Below are 24616 nucleotides of genomic sequence, written 5' to 3'. Positions count from 1 at the left end.
CCTCATCCTCCTTGACTTCAAGTAGCCTGTGACACTGTTGATCACTGTCTCTTTCCTAGGTTTTTGTGGCATTACTCTCCCCTGATCTTCCTCCTGTCCAGCCATTTCTTCTCAGTCTTCTTTGCTGATTCTTAATCATATCATGTACACTGATTGTAGGTGTCCATCAAGATTCTGTCCTGGCCTCCTTCACTTTTCACTGTATACTAACTCACTTGCTAATCTTACCAGTTCCCAGAGGTTCAGGAATTAACCTCTCTGTAGATAATTTCTAGATCTATCTGTATGTATCCAGCCTCTAATATCTCGACTGAGCTATAATCATCCATCTCTAATTTCCTCTTGGACATGTTGAACTAGTTCTATAACATCTCAAATTCAAAATGCCCCAAACGGAATTCATATTTCCTGTAGCCTCCATCCCAGTTCTTCCCATTCCTAGTGCATTTATTGCTGTTGAGAGTACCACACTTCCCTTAGTCACTCAGGTCTGTGATCTCTGTTTCATCCTTAACTCCTACTCTCACCCTCATGTATCCATTCTCTCTCTGAATGAGTATCTACCTCAGTATCTTTCTTAATACATTCCCTTCTTTCTACTCATATGGTCTTAAGTCTAGCTAGTTCAAGATCTTAGCACTTCACCTGGTCCCTCTGCTTCAAATTTCTTCCATGCTCTAATCCATCTTGCATTTAGCTGCTAAGGTAAAGTTTCTAAAGTATAGATCTGCCCACATTACCCCACTTGCCTGAAGCTCAGGTAACTTTCATATCTTACCTCCAGGATCAAATATAAACTTCTCTGTTTGTCCTTTAAACTTTTAATAACTTGAGACTTTACTTCATTTCCAGTCTTATACCTTACTTCTTTCCATACACTTTATAGTCCAGCTGCACTGACTTACAGTTCTTTGAACAGGATGCTCCCTCTGCCACCTCAGTTACCTTTTCACTAACTCCTTGGCAAACTTGGAGTGATCTGCTTCTTCATTAATGCATCGTAGTTTCTCAGGCTTCTTTTGATATTCAGCTCAAAGCTCATCTTCTTTCATAGATTTCTTGTGGTCTCTCCCTACTCTTCCCCCTCTTCCCCCTCATCCCTAACTGCAAATGATTCTTCTTCTTTCAGGTTACCTTTAGACTACTCTGTATTTATCTTCTATGTAAGTATAACTACTTACTGGGTTAGTTATACTTACTGGGTAAGTCTTTCCTTATTTACTCCTTGAGGGCAGGGAATGCCTTTTACTTTGTATTTCCAATGCTTAGTACATTCCCTGGAACATAGTGCTTAATAAATCCTTGTTAACTGATTTACTTGGCTCCAGCCTTTTCATTAAGAATGTTTTGAAGTCTTCCATTCTATTAAGGGTCCATTTCTTTCCCTGGAGAATTATATTCAGCTCTGCAGGGCCGAGTTATTTTTGCTTGTAAATTTTTATTTCCTTGCATTTTTGAGTATTCCAAACTTTTCTTCCTTTACTTGTAGTTATAGTATAGTCTTTTGTGATCTTGCCCATCATTCCTTGGTATTTGAATTCCATAGCTGCTTGCAATATTTTTCCTTAGCCTGGAAGCTCTGAAAATTTGGGGTAATGAATTTTCTGGGTGCTTTTAGTTTGAGGTTTCTTTTAAGAGGTAACCAGCGCATTCTTTTAATTTTCACTTTGCTCTCTGGGTTCTAATAGTTTTGAGCATCTTTATTCCCTTTGAAATATGGTTATCCGTGTTTTTTGTTTGATCATACAGTTCAGGGATCCTGGTGATTCTTAAATTTTTTCTATCCTGTTTTCCAAGTAAGTTTTTGTCGTGGATACCTTACATGTTCTTATAATTTTTCAGTCATTTGACTTTATTCTAATATTTTTGACGTTTTGAGGTCTGTTTCCTCCATTCTCTTTTAAGGTATCCACTATTTGAGGGGTTTTCTACTTTCTGTTTCTATCTATTTATCTTTCCTCAAGATCTATAATTATATTTTTTTTATTTCTTCTTTAGGTGTTTCATCCATTCTTAGAGCCATTTTGGCCAATCCATTCCCTTTTTCCCCCTGAGATTCTGTCTGTACTTACTGTGAAGTTACTCTCCCGAGTTCACCTTTTAGGCTTCTCTTAACCCATATTATTTCTTCAGTATGTTACAATTTTTTGTCTTTTACTTGTGTCTTAGCCTAGTTTCCAATTTGGAACTTTGAGGCAGAGGCAGATTCTGCCCTTTCCTAGATACTTGGATGGGGTGTAGGTATATGCCTCGTTACAATGGGATAGTGTAGTCCTTGTCCCCCTCCTTGCCCCCAGTCCTTTGTTTCTACCTGTGTCTGATCCTGACTGGACATAAGCACAGGCCTCTTCCTGGTATCTCTCTCTCATCTTCTGCTAAGTTAGCTTTATTTCTTCAAATCATTAATCTTTTTAGCTTCAGGCCTCCTGGAGGTCCTCCAGGCATAGGCTGCCCAGGAGCCTTAGTCCTTTTGTCTCCTTTCACAGTTGCCTACTGGGAGCTATCTTTGTCCCTTGGCGACAGGCCCTGACTTGAGATCATGCTGGTTTCAGGTCTCCCAAACCAGAGATTGCATTGATTTCAGGCTTCCTAGAGGGTCTCAAGTTGGAGCTGGGTTCCCTGGCCCCTCTGCCACCTTATGAAATCACCTGCTGAGAATTAGCTTTGTCTTTGGTTTTGTGACTCACAGTCTCGCTGGTTTTAGTCCCTGTTCAGGGCCCTAAAAATGAACATCAGAATTCTGGTTATTGTCTTACGCAGTCCTGGCCTGGATAGATAGGCTTGTTTTGTCTCCCCATTTAATGAATCTTTTTCTTCCTTTGGCACTCTTTTTCATCTTTCTTGGTTTGTTACTCAGGATACTTGAACTTGACTGGTACATTTCAGGTCACTAGCTTTGTTAGCCATAATTGTTTTTACTTCATAACATGGTTGTTGGAGGCCTTATATTAGGAATAGGAAAAATATCAGTTCTACCACTTTCTTGTTTGTGCTCACACTAATAGAATTATGTTAAACTCTCTTCAACTCATGCTGTCTTTGTGGGAATCTTTTTAAACTACTTGTCCATTTTGTTAAGATTAATTTTGTTAAAACTGTGTAACAATGTATAAATACATTTAACTGGGTGCATGTAAACTGAAGTCAAGTTGTAATATACTAGAAACAGATGAAGGGGTGAAAGTGTCAGCTCTTCCACTTTGTGGAACCCCCCTATTGTCTCAGCTCTATGGTCTGAACTCCATGGCTGCTGAAATCTCTTCCAAGTACCAAATTCTGTGATTCCATACCTTGATGGTTTGTGACTTCTTATACCATGCAGTAATGTGTGATTATCTATCATGGACAAATTGAAGGTACTGTTGTCAGTTCATAGATCATAAAAGAATATTAGTCATTTGGTCCAACACATTCATTTTGCAGATGAGAAATTAAGATAAATAATTTGTTATGATGTATATTTTTCCTTTTATTAGAAGTACAAGGAGGAATTTAAATTTCTGTTAATAATGGGGAGAATCTCTACAGGCTACCATTTGGACTTCTCTGTAGTCTTTACCAGTAACTTTATGTAACTGTTGTTGGTTAGATACCCACTTGTCATTTTTTATTGATTTTATGAATTCCTATGTTTATTCCCAGGCCTAAGGATTACTAAAGAGCTGTAGTATAATCAGATGTTAACTCTTGAAGGGACTTTACAAATCATCAGGTCTTTGAATCACAGAATTTGACACTTGGAAGGAATTTCAGTAGCCATGGAATTCAGCCCATACACCAAAGGAATTTCCCCTATAACGTACCTGAAAAGTTGTCATCAATCCTTTGCTCAGAGACCTACAAAATGTGAAGAGCCAACCACCTCTGGAAGCAACTGGTTCTGCTTTTCATTAATTCTAATTGTTAAAAGTTTTTCCTGAGTGCAAACCTAAATTTTCCTCTTATAATTTCTCGTCACTCTCCTAGTTTTGCCCTCTAGGGCCAAATAGAAAAATTGCAATCCCTTCTCTGGGCTACTTGCCCTTGAAAGATTTGAAGGCAGCTGTGAGTCTTTTCTTAATCAAGTTCAACATACCCATTTCCTTCAAACAGTTCTTATTTAATATGGATGCAAGGCCTTTTACTATCTTGGATGCCTTTTCCTATTACATTCTTTAGCTTATCAGTATCCTTATTAAAACTGTGGCATCCAGAACTGAACATAAAAATTCAAGTGAGATCTGATAAAGTCTGAGTATAGTGAGTATAGTGTCTCCCTTCTTCTGGAAGTGATGGCTCTTAATATAGCTCCAAATTGTATTAGTTTTGTTGGTGGCCATGTCATGCTGCTGACTCTTACTGAATTTGCATTCTGCTAACCCCTAAACCTTCAGAACAACTGCCATCCTGTTGTATCTCTCTTTTTTGGTATGTATTAAGGAGTACAGGCTCCTGATTTTGTAGGTGAGGAAACTAGGATACAGAAAGATTGAGAGACTAGCCCAAGGTCACACAATGAGTTAGAATCAGAGACAGGACTAAATTGATACTACGTCTAGTATTGTATCGTGGTGCATCCTTAATTGTGGACCTCCCTTTTGTTTGCTGTGAATGTTAGGAGCTAACTATTCTTAGGGGGAATTCATATCCTTGGGTAACTCAGGTAGTGAGTATTCTGACTCAGAACATTTTACTACTTTATTTTTTTAAGTTAAGGATTGCTAATATTAAAATACAAGGATGTTAAATCTTACTTGTAAATGAAATTACCCAACCACATATGGAAAAGTTGTGTATGTTTATGAAATTTGTGTAATTCCACATCTGTTGCTTACTACCTGGGTAAAGAGTTATAAGATTATGACAACTGTATTCTAAGCTTTTTAATAATGTCATGATTAAAACAAATTTCTGCCATTGAAATAGAATTTCCCATGGAATTGTTGTGATGGAATCTATCATTAAATTTAGTAGATTTGATAATATTTTTATTTAATATTTTTAGTTGATGAAGGCCTTATCTATTCATTTTTCTGACTTTAAAAAAATTTATTTTTCTTAAGAACAAGGACCAGTTACTTCAAGATGAAATTACCTCCTCAGTGTCTCAACTTGCCACGAAGGTAAGTATTTGCATATTTGCTTTCTCTTTTCACATGTTGCTTCTTGTATAGGTCTTTATTTTTAATTATACTTTGAGAAGAGTTCAGTCTCATACTGAGACAAATTGATTATTTCTGTTTATAGAGCAGTTTACTTGTACTTTTTAATTTGGTATGAATGGAGAAAACAGTGATCAAAATAAAATAGAAGAGGGAAAGAGATATACTTGTCCAGCACATTGTAATCATTCTATTTCCAGTGTTTCTAGTAACAGGTAAATATGAGTGTGCTTAATTGATATCTTATTTTTTTTTAATTAATAACATCACTGCTGAGAGGTGAATAATTTGCTCTCATTCAAGCAAAAATGCCAACTCACTTCTGGACAATTCCTAAACAGCTTTTTTTGTTGTGTTTATACATGCAAAGTAAAGGGGGAAACTGCAGCAATTCAAACAGAAATGAAACAACTTTTCTCTGAAAGTAAAGCAGAAGTGGTTCTCTTTTACCATGTGAGTTAGCAAAAAATTTTCTCAGTTCACTTCATTTTTCAGTATTACTTTAATAATAATGTCTGAAGTACTTTCTGGTTCTTTTATATTGTCTTTATATGTAGCCCATTATCTGTCAGCAAATGTTTGCCGGAGAGGACAGGAGAGGACAGTTTGCTTTGGGAGAGACGATATGGTTTAGTGCAGAGAGTTCTGGTGTTGAACCCAAGGCAGAGACTGAAATCCCCTCGTGGATGCTTGGGCACCATGTCTCCAGCAGTCGCTTAACCCTTGTCAGCCTCTGTCTCTTATTCTGTAAAGTGGAGGTCATAATAACTTATACTTTGTTATGAGGTTGTTATGAGGAAAGCATTTTGCAGACTTTAAAGCATGTTATTTTAATAAAGACCTTAAAATGGAATAATCTCTTAGTAGTAGCAGAGCCTTTAGGGTCCATAAGGTTTAAAATAATATAGTTCAGTCCCTTTTATTTTACATAAGAGTAGAATGTCCCAGTCAAGTAACTTGCCTTAAGGTCTAGTTAGTGGGAGAACTAGTTTTAAAATCCAGTTTGGGAGAGCTGTTCATAAATATGGATCACCTCATTTCCTGGGTCTCATTTTCTTCTGTAATTACTCATTTTATATTGAGGCTGTATAAATTTGTATATGTACTCTGTCTTCTCCATTAGAATCTAAGCTTCCTAGGGATTGTTTTATGTTTTGTATACCCAGTAGAGCTCTTAGTGCGTAGTAGATACAGTTATCTACAATGTCTGAAGGCATTGTGCTGAGTAGTTGATGGGCTTAAAAAGACATAAAATGAAGAGCTTACCTTCAGTTGGTGAGACATGTACATATAAAATTGTGTAAAATAAATAAGGTAATGATGTGGGTGCCATCAGATGATCAGGAAAGTCTTAAGGGGTTTCTGGAGTTAGCTTTGAAAGGAAACAAGGGATTCTCAGATCAGGATTAGAGGATTTCCAAGAATATATCTGTTTCTTAAAATTCCACCATTTTGACTACTAGTGCAGTAGAAATGTAATAGATGATGCTGGTCAAGTGACACAGCAGTGCTTTCTGAAGGAGAAAGCCTCGCAATCTTTTTTAATCCCTATGGCTATTTTAGCTTTTAAATTGGATGCCTAGGGTTATCAGAAATATTTCAGAGGAAGAGAATAATAATAGCTATTGGACAGTGGGCCCCCACCCTTACAGTTATAAATTCTTTTACCTCTATTAAATTAACATTCATTCATTAAAAACCTCTTTCAGCTTTTCTTCTTTATAAATATTCTCTTGTTTGTGTTCAGTAAAATTGTGACCTAGGACTTTAAAGGAAATCTATGCTGTTATGTTGAACTCTGAAGCCTGTTTTTTTTTTTTTTAATTTAATGAAACACAGTTCAAATTAATATAAAAGGCAGGGTTTTTTTAACCTTTTATATACAAATGAAAACATCCCTTAACTGTGAGGTGTTAGCAAGTAAATGGAATGTATAAATACATGAATATCTGTATAATGTAAATGTATGAATATGAAACATCTTTAAAACTTTACCAGTGAATGTTTTGTTTAAGGAAATGTGTATTTCCTTAGTTCTGCTTTTTCCCCTTTATTGTTTTTGGGGGAGGCAATCAGGTTTAAGTGACTTGCTCAGGATCACCTAGCTAGTAAGTGTCTGAGGCAGAATTTGAACTCAGATCCTCTGACTCCAGGGCCAGTGCTGTGTGCACTGTACTACCTAGCTTCGCAGCTTCAAAAACTTTTTGTAGTGAATTATCATATTCAGAATAGAAAGGGATTAATAGTATTTTTAGAGATTGTCATGTACTAGTCATAAAATTTTTTTCACTTTTGAAATTCGTAATTACACTATCGTTTAGGTGTAGTCCATCTCTTTGAAAGGAGGTTTTTTTTAGTATTATAGGAATTCTACACGTAGAATTTTTCCTGCTATTATAAGTCATAGGATGTAGTTTGACTTTTTTTAATCATTCTTGCTAATATGATGTGATTTTTTTTCTTTAAAATAAGTAATATAAAATTAATATCCTCTGACTTCTAGTTTGAAAGTGAGTCTTTACTAGGCATGGTAGAAATGTACAGAAAAATTTGATATTTGTTATAGTCCTTATCTGAAATATGATACAATAATTAGTGATTCAGAAAGACTCCTGAAGTTTGTCAGTATTCACCTGAGTTTTCTTTTACACAGAATAATAAGCTGTTCTGTTAAGTTCCACATAGCTTTCTTTCAAAACTATGTACCTTTTTTCCTTTTGCTTCACTGTGAACTTGTTTGTGATATATTATTTGTCCAAAATAACATCTTTGCTTGTTTTCAAGAATACTAAGTACAGTGCTGATTACAAAACTGGAAACGTGTTTATTTTGCTCTTCATTGATAGAAATTTTATATTCTTTATGTTAGAAAACTATAAAATGCTCCTGGATGAGAGTGCTTAATGTTATTTCTGTTCTCTAATTTGTCTCTTTCCTCTTTTAATCAAAAGAGGAACTTTTTTTCTTTAAACCATCCTTTATCCTCTGGGCTTCTGAATTAGTTTTTAAAAAAATTTCCATCTATTTTCCTGAATTTTCTTTTCAGTCTTACAAGCCCCAGCGACTTGCTTTATTGACAGTTATTTCTCCTTACTTTGCTGATTTCAGGACCTTTGAAATGAAAACATTTAAACAATCTCCAGTGAGCTCACAACAGTCCTTTGCAGTCAGCTCAAGAGTGTTTATGGTGGGATGGAATGAAGGAGCGGTGCAGATTTGGGCTTGGGACATAGTCGTAGGAGAGTTAATGGATTTTTAAGTGAAATGGGTAATATTAATTATACATTTATTTATATAAGCTCTTAAAGTTTACTAAATACTTTGCTTATTGCTTATGAGATAGGTGTAAGAACAGTTATCGTTATTTTACAGATGAGGAAATGGAGGCATAGCTTAAAGGGTAAGTGATTTGCTACAGTCACCCAGCTAGGAAGTGCCTAGCCCTGGAAATAAATTAACGTTTCTAAGCTTTGAATTACAAAGTTATTTCGACTTGCTTTGCTAGAAAGATTTGACTTTATCAGGTTATTGTGGGTTCCTGAAGTAAATTACTGAATTATTAAATCAGACCTGTATCGTACAATATAAGTTAGTTTTGAATCATGCACATTTCTGTTTACTTTCCTTAGCGTGAATAATTAAAGTAATTGTAATTAGGTCAACTAGTAGTCTTTAAAAGAAAAAATACTTAGTGCATAATTAATAAAGTGATTAGATATTAATGAAAATTATAATGAACAAATATGTGAAGTATAATGTACTTCTGTGCATACCTGAAGATGTTTTTACTTTGGTTTACATGAATTTTTTGTGTCTATTAATATGTTAGTAACTTAAATTTATATTTTCAAAGTGATTTTGTATAATGTACTCATTATCCTTTTCCAGCTAATTTGAAGATCATTGGAAGTTTCCCAAATCTTTAATTTTTTTCATGGGAAAAATATCCGTACAGGATGTTAAACTTTTAAAATTGACTTGTGGCACAAACTGTTCTTCAACCTAAATGTAAGCCATCTTTGCAGAACTTAGTGCATAATGCTAATATTACAATTTGAAATACTGGTTTTACTGTATGTTAGTATTCAGGGATAATGAAGAAGCAAGGTGGAAGTTGCTATGGTTCCCAACTTTGTTCCAATTCTAAATCTAATTAAGTAAATGACTAAGTCCATTGTATTATATATTGGTTCACTGTGTGCTTCTGAAATTTCAATATAACTTTATTCCACAGTAAATGGTAGTGTTTTTATCAGATGGAAGAATGGGTCAAGGAAGCATATAAAGGCCCTTGCATTACTTTGATCAACCTTGATATAATCAGCAGTGCGTGCCATCTGCCAGGTAGCTTTTGTTGCCCTTATAAATCTAGTGAGAAGTTAATGTCACTCTCTGTTCCCATTTTTCTATTTAGGTTAGGATCAAAGATTTAGAGCTAGAAGGGACCTTAGAGGTCATCAGATCCAACCCTGTCATTTCACTGAAGAGGAAACTGAGGCACAGAAAAGTGAAGTGATTTGCCTGAAGGTCAAATGGAATAAACAAAAGAATTGGAATTTGAATGCACCACATCTAAATCACAGAAATTATTTAATAACTAAGATTAAGGCTCATAGAAAGAGATAGAATGAGATAGCTGTTAGAAAAAAAGATAACAGTTCCTCTTTCATTTTATAAACTAGTTTTATAATATTGCATAATTTAAAAGTTAACTTAATGTATCCAGTGGTAAGTTTGGAACATGGATACTTCTGTGTGGTATCCATTGATTTGACTGACATTTCTCTGTTACTTTCTTATAGATTATTCAGGGTCTCTTATCATGTCTCCAATATTTTTATCTCATCTATATATATATAGATGAGATTGAATTAAAGGGGTCCAAGGGAGTTGAATGTTCCAGAGTAGAGGAATACTGATATGAAGGTGGTTCAGGAACATTCATCTTTTTTTTTTTTTTTGAATTTTACTAAATCTTTTAACTATGCAACATCCATTACATTCTTGCATTTAAGCTCTGTCATTTTGTTTTCAAAGATAAACGTTTTTCTCTTAAGTTCCTTTCCCCTCCGCCTTTCCCCCTTCCCAGCATTGAGAAAGCAAGCAAAACAAAACAGTTATTGTAAGCATGTATATATTAAGCAAAACAAAATTTCACATTGAAATATATTCTTTTTAGACATGGTCAATCTGTACTCTGAATCCTGAGTCAAGCCTGTCACCTCCCTGTCAGGGAACGGGCAGCATTTTTCATCATTACTTCTCAGGAATTTTGGTTATTGTGTCAGCAGAGTTCCAAAGTTTTCTTCTCTTTTTTTAATATTTCATTTTAATCAGCCAGTATCAGTTTTCTCACCTCCTCATGCCCCCTCCACCCCATTGAGAATACAAGAAAAACAGTACCCATTACCATGTATAGGCAATTAAAACAAATTTCCATTTTGGCTGTGTCTTAAAAGAAATTTGTCTCATTCTGTATTCTGAGTCCTTCACCTCTATATCAGGAGGTGGATGGCATGTTTTATCATTAGTTCTCTAAAGTCCTGGTTGGTTATTATGCTGATAAGTGTTCAACACAATAGTATTGTATCATATTTACATACCATAACTTGTTCATTCATTCCCAGATTTGTGGGTACGACTTCAGATTTCCATTCTTTGCTATCTCAAAAAGGGTTATAAACATTTTAATACATCTTTAGAATTTATTTTGTTTAGGACTAATCCTTCCCCTAATCTACTCTCCTGCTAGTTCCCCTTCCCCTCATATTTCACTGTTGAGTGAAATGTATTTGTGTACCCAGATGTGTGTTTGCATTTTCTTCCATATTTTAACCAGTTCAGATGAAAGTGAGGTTCAGGTGCCAGCCATGCCTCCCCCACCTTCTTATCCTTGTATATATGTCTACTTGTACATTATAATTATGGGAGTTAATTTCCCCCCAACCTTCCTTTCCTTTTCCCCCTTTCATACCTCTTAGTGTGTTCCTTTTCTTCTCTCTCTTTTTTTGTTTTTTTTCCTTAAGATCAAGATACAACAGAGCTGCTCCTTAGGTCTTGTCTAATTGAATTACCTCTATAATAGACCTGATAATGATAGAGGGGACACATGTAACAGCTCCCTGTATATTAATGTTAAGCAATTTTTCCTTGTTTGATAGTGGGCAACAGAATTATCATTTGGCATCTTTCCCTGTCACAGTGCCCCATTGTGAGTCTTCAGACCTCTTCTTGCTCTGGTACACAGCCGTTCCCTGGGAGCTGACGTACTCCTTGTACAGTGTCCTCCTGGTGTGACCCCATTTCCAGTGTCCAAAGGACTCACTATGACTTTTGCTTCATCTCTCCATCAGGATTCAGTCTCAGGCTTTTTCTAAATCTGTGTTTGTGGAGAGGATCTCGCAGCATTGCTTCTTATCACTCTGCCCTTCACCATGTCTTTGAAAAAAATATACCACCTCTTTGGTCTCATACTAGGAAGCAGATTTGTCTTATATATTTGAAGCAGTAATTTTTGTATTGAGCTGCCTTGGAAACACTTTTTGATATCCCAGAGAAGTAAGATGTTTTAAATAGATGTTCCAGGAACTTCAGACATTACTGTATCTTCAAATATTCTAATAATTTCAATTATTACATTTAGTTATTTGCAGAAAAAGTCCTGGAAGAAAAGTAACTTGGACAGTAAGTTATTAGAGCTTGGAAAAAATGTTTGTGGAGGGATAGACATGACCAATTATCTCTTTCTTTAAGTACCTTTGGAATATTCTGGACAAAATTTCAGGGTGCTCAACCATAAGGACTTAAAATAAGAGAGGAGAATGATCTATTGTGTGTGCCAAATGGAAATTTTTCTAGCCTAATTATTTTTAAAACCCTGAAAGATTGTGTGTGCAAGTAATCATAGTCTTAAAATTTAGACTCGCATAACAGCAAATTCATTATTTGGGATTTTTGCAATTCTCTTATGAAGGATTTGGCCTGATAACCCAGAGCTATCATTTTGTAAAAATATTTGTTGACACTTGGTGCCCTTTTGGTAAACATTAATCCAGTACAATTCATACTTATTTGCAAAATTGAAGAATCTAAACCTTTGGTGGCATTTCTTGGCAGTAAACACTGCTTCTCGTCAAGTAAGCTGATGCTCTGAGTTAATAGTGTAAATTCAGAACATGACCCTAATTAAGATTTTGCTAATATCTTTACATCTTAGCTTAAGTGAGAAAAGCCAAAGTAATAAATGATTGTGAGCTATTATTATTTGGATTTCTTTCAGCATCTTCTAAAACAGGCTTTGAGATGAATTTTCCTTTCCTCTAGTCTCTTCCATCTCAAATACAGTTTTCATACAACTGCCAAAGTGATATTCTTAAAGCATGAGTCTGATCGTGTTACTTTCTTGCTCCAGAAGCTTCAGTGTCTCTTTTCCTCTCAGATAAAATTCAGACTACTCTGGTATTTAAATTCCTTTAACATTCTGTTTCCAGAATGGTCTCGTAACTTTTTAATATACTCTAGCCAAATTGGCCTGTTTGCTGTTTGCCATACAGAACATTGTCTCTCACTTCCCAGGTCTTTGTATATGTCAACAGTGTTTTCCCCAATCAGCCTACCTCTTAGAATACACCAAGAGTAGCTCAAATACTACCTCCTTTAAAAGTATCTTTCCTAATTTTTTGAATATTTAGTGATTTCCTGCATCAAGAAATTCCTTTGCGTTTATTCATCTGTGTATATTGCAATAGAATGTCAGAATACGATCTTGTTTTGAAGACAGACTATTTCAGTTTCATCTTTATATCCTCAGTATCTAGCCCAGGATCTAGCCAACAGGTGCTTAAATGCTAAACTAAACTGAAGATTCAACTCGTCCTAGCCCTAGCTATCCTATCCTGTATTCCTTCCTGTTGTGCTTAGATTTGTGCAGACTACAACCAGAGATACAGGTCTTATTTTTCCTTAGCTCTTTTGAATAGTGAATGGTGAATAGTGAAGAGGCACAACATCTGGTGTGGTTGAAAATGCACTGTATTCAAAGTTAAAGATCTTGGTATAAGTCTGACCTCTGCTAGTAACTAACCATGTGACCTTAGGCACAATAAGTAAAATTGTTTTACAGTAAATAAAATAACTTTCTTGGATCTGTGTTCATCTGTAAAATGAAGGGCTTAGATTAAAATAATCCAGTCATTTCCCTCCTTCCCTCTCATTTTCTCCTACCCTTATCTGCCTGTTCTCATCTCTATGGAGGGAGGGAACATTTGCTTACCAAGTTCCATTTCCATTTCCAGAATCTACAGGTATTTGGAGAAGTACAAAAAGATAAAGCTCCTTATGTAGGCACATAATTTTTAGCATAAGATGAATTAATTGTATATGAAATACTTCAAATTTATCTGTAAATTTTTATGCTTCTATATCATTTAATATTTTAATTATTTTTGCCTCTTTGTTGGTAAATCTTTATTAAACACTTACTGTGTATCAGGCAGTCCCTTCTCTCAAATTTGTTGCAATCTAATGAAAAGGGGGCAGCTAGGTAGCACAATGAATAGAGCACTGGCCCTGGAGTCAGGAGGACCTGAATTCAGATTTCGCCTCAAGACACTTAGTAGCGTTGTGAACCTAGGCAAGTCACTTTATCCTGAATGCCTCAAAAATAAAGAAACAAACAGACAGTCTAATGGGAGAGACAACATGCACAAATAACTACGTACAAAAATTGCTGTATCTGTAGATATAAATAAATAGAGGATAAATTAAAAATAACAGAAAAGGCATCATGTAGAAGGTAAGATTTTTAAGTGAGACTTATAACTAAGACCAGGAAGCAGAAATGAGGAGGGAAGTCATTTCAGACAGAGGGGATGGAAGGGAGGGGGTAGCCAGTGAAAATATTCAGAGATGGGAGATGAAGTATCTCTTTCAAAAAGAACAAGACACTGGTATCTTTTACTTATATATCACTTGCATTTCCCATTGTATTTCTCCCCCAAAATCCTCACAGAGAGTTATCCTTCTAATAAAGGGAAAAAAGGGAGAAAGATTTAGAACTGCAGAGGACTTTAGAAGACATTTAGTTCAACAACCTTATTTTACAGATGAAGAAACTGAGGTACAGGGAGCTTAAATGACTCGTCTAAACTGACACAAGAAGTAACTGCCAGAACTAGGATTTAAACCAAGGGTCCTCTGACTTGATCCACTTCTATCCTGTCATGGTTTTGGAGCTCCCCCACTTTTGTTCCTTCTAAAACAAAATAAAGTAAGACCAAAGATTACTCCAAAGAAATCTAGAAAATGTATCAGACCATATCTTAGTGGGGAAAAAGCCAGAGGTCTGTGGATCTTGGGATCAGCTTCTGGTCAGGAGTAATCACTCCAAGCACTCATGCCCAGAGAGAGACTGTGCACATGGACAACAAGAGATCCCAGACCCATACTGGGGCACCACAGTGGGAAGAGGTAGCAATGGACAGCTTTGACACCTGTTATTGAGTTCTGGGTTTTACAGATCCAGAACAGACAGAGGAGCATACCAGTGTGCTGAGGTGGCTTTCTGCTGTAAGGAACTGCTGAAGGCCCGGGGCTGTGTACCTAGAGAGGAGCAAATTTGAAAGTAAGCACCAGCAGTTTGACTCAGACCTCAGGAACAGAGCAGGATTTAGTTACAGCTTCCAGCCCAGCCTGAAGCCCTCAAAAGCAATAACCAGGGAAGAAATCAGAGACCAAAAAGGAACCTAGAGTTCTGTTACACTGAACCTGTGACTGAATCTAATAGTAATCTACTATCATTACTCTCACTTTACTATCACTCAAGACCCAAACCCAGATCAGTAACTTGCAGAGCTCAGAGTTCACGTGGGGAGAGGGGGTGGTTAGTAAGAACAGCATTGACACTGCCCTGACAGGACCCCAGCTGCGTTGACTCCTGAGATCCTAGAACAAAACAAACACTAAATAGCCCCCCAAAAAGAGTAACAGCAAACAAAAAACGAGTCTCTCCATAAAAAGCTGTTGTGGTGAAAGAGATACTCAAGACACAAACTCAGAAGAGAATGACTAAAATCTATAAGCAAAACCGCAAGGGAAAATACAACTTGGGCACAAATTCAACCAGAATTCCTGGAAGGGAATGAAGCAAAACTTAAAAAAATATTTTTTATAAATGAAATGAAAAGTGCTAGAGTTAAAACTTTGAAAAGAAATGATAGCTATGGACAAAATAATTGGAAAGGACATTTAATAGCTTGGCCCTAAAGGTACACTTGCCCAAGCAGCAAACTCCCGGAAAATAAGGATGGATCAAGTCAAAGCTGGGGATTCTGTTTAACTGTAATTTCCTTTTGTCTTCTGGTCTCATTTATATGAAGAATGCCTGTAATGTTAGAGTTTGTATCAATTTGGTGTTCATTGGACAAAGAGGTCTTACATTTAAAATATCAATAATTTATATTTGTGATATAAATATATTTCTTGACTCCTTCCCTCCTCCCCTTTGTACCACTTTGATAATGGGCACAGCAGCACTAGAGAGGGCCACACAGAATTGAGCATTTTTTCATGAGTTTCTATGGTAAGGAAATTATCATGTAGTAGCCAATCTACTGATAATGACCTCTTTTAGGGTAGGTCTAACTAATTTATAATTTGCAATTGGAACCATATTCAAAATCTTTTTTTCCTTGAGAGAACTTGCTAACATAAACTTTACTTCCATAGTCTGAGAATTCAGGGTCGTCTTCCATGCTTCAATGAGTGATTGGAGTAGAACTGGGATGCATGTTTTAAAAAAATACAAATACGTAAATGTAAAGGATTAGGTAGGTCATTATGCTTAAAAGTATTTGATGTTAAATTGGCATATGGCAAGCCAATTAACATATTCTCTCATCTTTTCTAGACAAAGCATATTCATCTTTACAGGAAGATAATTCCCTAATCACAGTTCTGGCTATGAAACTGATATTCTTAACGCCTTTAAAATAGGAAACTTTTAAAGGGTATATGTGAAGTAAAATGGAAATTATGTAGGAAAAAAATTGTGTTACGAAAAATATTCCAAAAAACAAGTGAGTTTGGGAAACACTTGGGTTTTAAATGATATTTAAAATGGGGATCTGGTTCTTTTAGTCTTTTGGTTTCATTTACAGTTAAGAATATTGAGCTTAATAGGATACATATTCCTCAATGTTTTCACTAGGTCATTGGGAAAGAATTTTATATTTATAATATTATCCGTTAGTAACTGATTAAGCTAATGTTTGGAAACAGTCTACAAGCTGAAATTCTCAGTGTATCCACAATGCTCACTTTTCTGCACCTTGCCACCATTGCAGTAGAAGCAAATAGAAGGGGGTTGCACAGGACTAAGGACCATTTCATATTCTTCATTGTTTTAAGGATTGATGAGTCTTTTTTATAAGTAACTAGGCTAGTCCTTAGGAGGAAGATTTCATTTGTTTGATGCAACCATGCTTAAAGCTTTTCAAGGATAGTGAAACCTGCTCTGCCTTGTGTTCTTTTGAATGGGGAGATCTGTTAATATTTGATGCTAATCAAACACTATTTTGTTGCAACTAACCTACCAACTTTTTTAAGAAAATAAAAGAGGAAAAAAAAATCAGCAAAACCAGTCAATCTGTAAATTATATTTACAGAAAAATCTGTAAATCTATACACTGTTCCACACCTGTGAACCCGTATTGACTCTGTAAATGAGTAGAGGAAAGTATCTTCTCCTTTCTCTTCTTTGGAGCCATGTTTGTTCTTTGTAATTTTGTGGCCTTTGCTTTCTTTATTATAAAATTATAGTTATAGCTTTTGTTTTTATATCATCTTAATTTTTCAGTAAAACCAATAAATATATCAAAAACTATTCTGAAAACACATGCAGTGTTCCACAGCTATGGATTTACCACTCTGTGAAGGAGAAATCGATGAGCGATTTTTAAGTGTCTACTCTGTGCCAGACATTGTCCTGAGCACATTACAATTATTATGTCATTTAAGTGGGAAGAGATATCTTCTCATATTTCTTCTTTGAGTTCGTGATTATAACATTTAGCTTTCATATGTCTCATGCTGTTTTTTCCATGATGGTTGCAATGGTTTTTCCACTTAGGTTGTCATTTTGAATATTATTTTCTTCTCTTTGCTTATATCACTCTGCATCAGTTCAGTCTTTTCACACTTCTCTGTATTTATCATGTTATTTCTTACAGTACGGTCATAGTCCCTCATACCATTTTCTGTTGGTAAGCTTGTCAAGGGCAGCCATTGATTTTCTTGTTTGTTTTTGTATTCCCAGTGCATAGCACCATGTCTGGCACATAGTAAACACTTAATAAATGTTTACTTCTTAATCATCTCACTTGGTGATCTCATTAGTTCCCATGGGTGTAATGATCATCTCTATACAGATGACTTCCTGGACTACAAATCTATCCCTGAAATATCTTCTCAGCTGTAGTTACATACTTGGAACTGCCTGTTGAACATTTTGAATTGTATGTCCTGGTAACCTCTTAAACTTCTCCTGGTGACCTCTTAAACTTCAACACATCCAAAACAGAATTCATTATCTTTTCTCCCAGATCTCTTTTCTAAACTTCTCTATCTCTGCAAAGGGTACCCCCATCATTCCAGGCTTCACATTTACAACCTTGATAATGTCTTCAACTCCTTACTCTCTCGTTATCCCATATATATATAATCACTTGCCAAGGAGCAGCTCCGTGGTGCAGGGATAGAGCACCAGTGCAGGAGTCAGGAGGACCTGAGTTCAAATCTCACCTCAGACACTTGACACTCACTAGCTGTGTGACCTTGGGCAAGTCACTTAACCCCAGTTGCCTCATCCTGGGTCATCTCCAGTCATCCTAATGAATATCTGGTCACTGGATTCAGATGGCTTTGGAGAAGTGAGGCTGGTGGCCTGCACAGCCCTCCCTCACTCAAAACAAAGTCAAGTGCAAGTCATGTCATTATTCCTCTGATGGCATGGTCTTCTTCAGCAGTGAAGGATGAACACAATCACTTGCCAAATGTTGATGTTTCTATTGACCTTTTTTTAAAAATCGTTTCATTTCCTTATTCTCTACACACATGGTCAGCACCCTTCTCACCGGTCACCTGGACTATTGCAGTAGCTTCCCAATGACCTTCATGCCTCAGGTTTCTCTCTCCCTGATCAGTCTTCCACAAAGTTGCCAAAGTGCTTTTCTTAGACTGGAGGTTTCACCAAGACACTGTTGTATTCAAGAAGGGTCTCCCTTTTACCTTTAGGATGAAATATAAAGTTTGCTTCTTTGCTTTTGAAATCTTTCACAGACTGGTTACAACATACCTTTCCAGCCTTACTATTAGTTTGCTGCCCTTTCCATGTCTGATTTGTGCAACCAGACTAACCTTGCTGTTCTCCCAATGCTATACTCCCATCTCTTGAATCCCCTTGCCCTTGTTCTCTACCATGCCTGGAAGGCATTCCTTCTGCCTCTTAGAATTCCATTTCCTTTAAAATTCAATTCCAACCCCACCTTACACATGGAGCCTTTATTTATTCCCCAGCAACAGTGCCCTCCTCCTTGTATTTATTTTATATGTGTGTGTGTGTGTATTTTAAGATGTTAAGTGTTGTCTCCTTGATTGAATGAAAACTCCTTTTTGAGGAGCTTTTCCGCATATATCTCATTTTGTTTCTTCTTCCCATGCCTTTGCATAGTATGTCTTCCATATTTGGATTGCACTTCCCTTTCATCTACACTGTGTAGAATGCTATAAAAGTTTAGCTGAAGTGCCCTGTATTGTAAGATGATTTTTTGATACTTCCATTTAATTATCCAATCCCTCTTTCATTATATATTGTCTGTATTTATTTTGTATATATTTTGTTTATCATTACCTGTATGTTGTTCACCTTAAAAAAATGTAAGCTCCTTGGGGACAGGAACTGGTTTAGGAGTGTATTCCCAACACCAAGTACCAGCACATAGTAGCCCCTTAAGGCTTTTTGAATGAACAAATGAGCACAAGTGTGAAGACAAATGGTTAACTGTGTTTCACAATATTGTGCACTGCTCTCTTCCATATATTTGAAAAATTGACCAAAGTCTAGAATTTCTCTTGTTCAACTTGTTATGCTTTGTGATAAGGCCCTTGTGTGAGTTGGCCACTTCTTATTGATAACATCAGTCATGGGATAGTAATGATGTCTTGGTCTTTGACCAAAGAGTAAAGTAATTACTTATAACATATAAATACATGAACTATTAGTCATTCTTGTGTTAAATGGTGAGTTTACATAGTTTGTATACCTAGACCTTAATACATACCATGAGATAGGTCATATTCAGAATCTCAAACAGTTCTTAGCATTTTAATTTTGTTTATAATTTGAGTAGAAAGTGTTGTGTAAAAGTGAAGATGATGCTCCTATACACTCTATTGGCAGAATTATTTGAGGATTTCAAGTGCTACTTAAAAAAAAATTTCCCCTAAACAAATTCTAAAGTATAATTATGGTTATCATTCAAATCTTCACAATGATTAAAGCCTATTTGTGAAGTCTTACCTTTTGGAACTGTTTTGATTTTGCAAAAACTCTTCAGAGAGAATAGTAATCAAGATGTGCTTTATCTTACAAATTTAATAGCATCAAGTTTAACTCAATTAAACAAACATTGCTTAAACATTGTGCACTGCTGCTGTGTTAAGTTGGAAGACCAAGACGAAATAAGATATAGCCCCTTCCCCAAGGAATTGACATTCCAAAGAGCTCACAACGAATCATCAAATTATTGAGCCCCTACTGTGTGCGAAGGACTGAATACAAAATAGTGCTTTTCGTTATAGCACTTACAGACTAGGCGAGTATACAGCAGTGAACTGAGGCTCAAATTCTAATTGTTGTACCCTGCTTTTGTTTTGAATCATTCTTTAAAATTCACATTTTATGCTCATAGTTAAATATTGTCATATTTTCTCCATGCCTTAGTTTTAAGAAAACACACTTATTTCTTTATTTTTAATTTTAATTTTTAAAAACGAATGCTAAATTTTCTCTCTTCCTGGTCAGCTATACATGCAAAATCATGCAAAACATATTTCCATATTATTTATATATATTATATATTTCCATATTAAGCCATGTTAAAAAAAGCAAGAAAAATGAAAAAAAAATGATTAACAGTCATAACAGCTGAGTCTGCACTCAGCTTTCATCAGTTCTCCACTCAGCTTTCTTCGATTCCCCCTTTGGACATAGGTAGCATTCATTTTTCATCATAAGTCCTTCAGAATTGTCTTGGATCATTGTACTGATCAGAATAGTCAAGTCACTTGATCATTGTATCATATTTCTGTTACTGTGTACAGTGTTCTCCTAGTTCTGCTCACTTCACTTTGCTTGAATTCTTAAGTTTTCCCAGGTTATTTTTGAAACCATTCTGCTCATCAAGAAGTTCTTACAGTACAGTTCATTTCCAGGTTGATGGGCTCCTTCAATTTCTAATTCTCTGCCACCACAAAGAGAGCTGCTATAAATATTTTTGTAAATATAGGTCCTTTTCCTTTTTTTTTAAATCTCATTAGGATGCAAACTTAGTAATGGTATTATTTAGGTCAAAGGGTATGCACAGTACTCGTTGGGCATAGTTTCAGAATTGTTCTCCCGAAGGGTTGGATCAGTTCACAGTTCTACTAATAGCACATTAATGTCCTTGATTTCCCATATCCATCATTTGCCATTTTCCTTTTTTGTCATTTTAGCTAGTCTGATAGGTGTGAGGTGATACCTCAGAGCTTTTTTTCATATGATCATAGGTAGCTTTAATTTTTTTTTCTTTTGAAAACTGCCTGTTTTGACCATTTCTCAATTATTCATTTACCTTTTGTTTATCAGTTGGGGAATGACTCTTTTTATAAATTTGACTTAGTTCCCTATAAATATTTAAGAAATGAAGTTTTTATTAGAGAAATGCTATAAAAATTCCTAGTTTTCTGTTTCCCTTCTCATTTTGACTATAATGAGTTTGTTTATGCAAAATCTTTTTAATTTCATAAAATCAAATCTATTCATTGTTTCCCATGATCCTCTGTTTCTCTTCTTTTAGTCATAAAGTCATTCTTCATCCATAGATCTGACAGGTAAAATTTTCCATGCTCTCCTAATCTGCTTATGTTACCACCTTTTATGTCTAAACCATGTACCCATTTTAACTTTATCTTAGTATATGGTGTAAAGGTGTCAGTTTATACCTAGTTTCTACCAAACTACTTTCCAGTTTTCCCAGCAATTTTTGTCAGATAATAAGTTCTTGTCCCCAAAGCTTAGATCTTTGAATTTGTCAAACATTCTGATCATTTCCTGCTATGTATTGTGTATGTAATCTATTACACAGATCTGCCATTCCATTTCTTAGTTAATACCAGACTGTTTTGATGATTACCACTTTGTGATATAGTTTGAAATCTGCCAGACTACCTTCCTTCATTTTTGTTTTCATTGATTCTCTTGATATTCTTGACCTTTTGTTCTTCCAGATGAAATTTGTTATGTTTTATTTCTAGCTCTGTAAAATGGTTTTTTGGTAGTATGAGCGTTATGGCACTGAATAAGTAAATTAATTTAAATTTTAAAAGTAAATTAATTTAGGTAGAATTGGCATTTTTATTATATTGGCTCAGCCTACTCATGAACAATTAATATTTTTCCTGTTGAGATTTGTTTTTATTTGTGTGAAAAATATTTTATAATTGTGTTTATTTAGTTCCTGTGTATAACTTGGCAGATAGAAATACCTCCACTTATTTTGTACAATCTATAGTTATTTTAAATGGAATTTATCATTATATATCTTCCTCCTAGACTTTTGTTGGTCACACACACACACATACATAGTGATTTATGTGGGTTTGTTTTATATCCTTCAGCTTTGCTAACTAAAGTTGTTAATTGTTCCAGCTAGTTTTTTAGTTGGTTCTCTAGTATTCTCTTACCTTCATACCATCTTTAAAGAGGGATAATAGTGTTTCCTCATTGCCTATTCTAGTTCCTTTAATTCTCTTTCTTGTCTTATTACGGCTAGCATTTCTAGTATAATATTGAATAATAGTGGTGATAATGGCATACTTCCTTCCTAAGCCCTGATCTTAGTAGGAGGGCTTCTGGCATGTCTCCGTTACAGATAGTGTGGGTTGATGGGTTTAGATAGATACTATTCATCATTTTAAGGAAAGCTCCATTTATTCCTATGCTTTCTGTTGTTTTTCGTAGGAATGAATGTTGTATTTTGTCAAAAGCTTTTTCTGTGTCAATTCACATCAAACAGTTTTTGTGGTTTCTGTTATTGATATTGTCAGTTATGATGGTAGTTTTCCAAATATTGAGTCAGCCTTACATTCATGATATAAATCTTACTTAGTTATCGCGTACCATTTTTGTGATATATTACTGTAATCTTCTGGTTACTTTTTAAAAAAAAATTTTTTGCACCAATGTTTATTAAGGAAGTTGATTTACAGGTTTTTGTTGTTGTTGTTTTGTTTTTTGTGCTTTGGCTCATCCTGGTTTGATTATCAAATCTTATTTGTGTCATAAAAGGAATTTACCAGGGCCCTTTCTTTGCCTTTTTTTCTCCAAATAGTTGATATAGTTTTGGATCTAATTGTTCTTTACTAATTTGGTAAAATTCACTTGTAAATCCATCTGAAGCTGGGCATTTTTTCTTAGGGACTTTATGGCCTGTTCAATTTGTTTTCTAAGATAGGGTTATTTTAGTATTCTATTTCCTCTTCTGTTAACTTGGACAGTATATTTTTGTAAATATTCATCTGTTTCACTTAGATTGTCAAAATTCATTTGTATGTAATTGGGCATAATTTTTGCTTTAATTTCATTTTCATTGATGGTGCATTCATCTCTATCATTTTTGACACTGGCAATTTGGTTTTCTTTTTCTTTTTATAAATCATATTAATCAATGATTTATTTATTTACTGCCCCTTCCCCCCAAAAAAAAGCAGCTTGTAGTTTTACTTATTAGTTCAAGGGATCTTTTAACTTTCAGTTTTATTCGTCTCTCCTTTGATTTTTCTGGATTTCTATTTTTGGTTTTTCATTGGGACTTTTTATTCTTTTTCTGTTTTTTTTTTTAAACATGCATGTCCAATTCATTGATCTGCTCTTTCTCCTTTTTATTGATTTAAAAATTTGGAGATAAATTTTCCCCTGACTTCAGTTTGACTTCATCCCACAAATTTTGGTACTTTGTTCAATTGTTGTGCTCTTTTCATTAATAAAATTATTGTTTCTATGACTTGTTCTTTGACCCACTCATTTTTCAAGATTAGATTATTTTGCTTCCAATTAATTTTTAGTCTTTGCTTTCAAGACCCTTTATTAAATGTAATTTTTATTGCATTATACCCTCCAAAGGGAGCATTTAATATTTATGCTTTTCTGCCCTAATACATGGTCAGTTTTTGTGAGTGTTCCATATACAGCTGAGAAAAAAAGTATACTCCTCCCTGTTCCCATTCAGTTTTCTCCAAAGATCTATCATATCTAAGTTGTCTAAAATTCTGCTGAAACTTCTTTTCTTATTTTATGGTTAGATTTATCTAGTGCTAAGGAGGAAAGGTGAGGTTAGTATTTTTTACTGTAACTCATTTTTCTTTTCCTTTAAGAATTTGACTCAGACTTCTCTGCTATTTGGGGCACATATGTTTCTTATTGATATTACTTGTCTCTAATCCATTCTGCTGTCTGCTTCAGTTTTGTAGGTGAGTTCATCATATTCAAATTCACAGTTATGTTTACTAAGTTTATATTTCATTCTATTTTTTTTTATCCTTTTCTCTCTCTTTTCATCATGTGCCTTAAGTCTATTTTGTTTCTAACCTCCACAGTTTTTTTTTAATCTGCTCTCTCTTTTATCATTTCTACCCCCTGTCCTCCACCTTTTCTCATCTTCTTCCCCTCTTGCACCCTTGTTGGCTAAGATATTTTTATACCCAAATGATTATGTATATATATTCTTCTGTCTTTGAACCAATTTCACTAAGAGTAAGGTTCACTATTGCCCAGCCATCTTCCTCACATTTCCCCCTCCAATGTGAAAAGCTCTTCCTTACATGCCTTTTTCATGTGAGATAATTTTCCCCTCCCTTTCCCCTTCTCCTTCCCCTTCACTTTTTTAAAGATCATCTCAACATAATCTACTTACACTCATACCCTTTGTCTATGTAGATTCCTTCTAACTGCTCTCATACTGATAAAGTTCTTCGGAGTTATGTATATCATCTTCCCATGTAGGAATGTAGACAGCTTAACTTTGTAAAGTCTCTTCACAAAGTTAACTTGTTATGCTTCTCTTGAGTCATGTTTGAATGTCATATTTTTCTATTCAGCTCTGGTCTTTTCATCAGGAATGCTTACAAGTCCTCTGTTTTATTAAATGCCCATTTTTTCC

The 24616-nt window shown here is 35.2% G+C and overlaps 1 protein-coding gene across 9 annotated transcripts in view; it reads left to right on the top strand.

The window, feature by feature from the left end:
- The window catches only part of TDRP (testis development related protein), a 167099-nt gene that overhangs the window by 23930 nt on the left and 118553 nt on the right, over positions 1-24616 (top strand). For 8 of the 9 annotated variants that reach the window (XR_011972494.1, XM_072634346.1, XM_072634347.1 and 5 more), the window contains one exon: positions 5043-5102. The exons of the other annotated variant lie outside the window; for it this stretch is intronic. Coding sequence is in view for 7 of the 8 variants with exons in the window: in XM_072634346.1 (XP_072490447.1) it covers positions 5043-5102 (60 nt within the window). In the remaining variant the exon portion in view is untranslated. The remainder of the gene's footprint in view (positions 1-5042; positions 5103-24616) is intronic. 9 annotated transcript variants of the gene reach the window in all.

This window comes from Notamacropus eugenii, chromosome 1 (assembly GCF_028372415.1).
Source record: "Notamacropus eugenii isolate mMacEug1 chromosome 1, mMacEug1.pri_v2, whole genome shotgun sequence".
Taxonomy (NCBI): Eukaryota; Metazoa; Chordata; class Mammalia; order Diprotodontia; family Macropodidae; genus Notamacropus; species Notamacropus eugenii.
The sequence above is the reverse complement of the archived record's forward strand: the minus strand, read 5'-3'. Positions and strand labels throughout refer to the sequence as shown.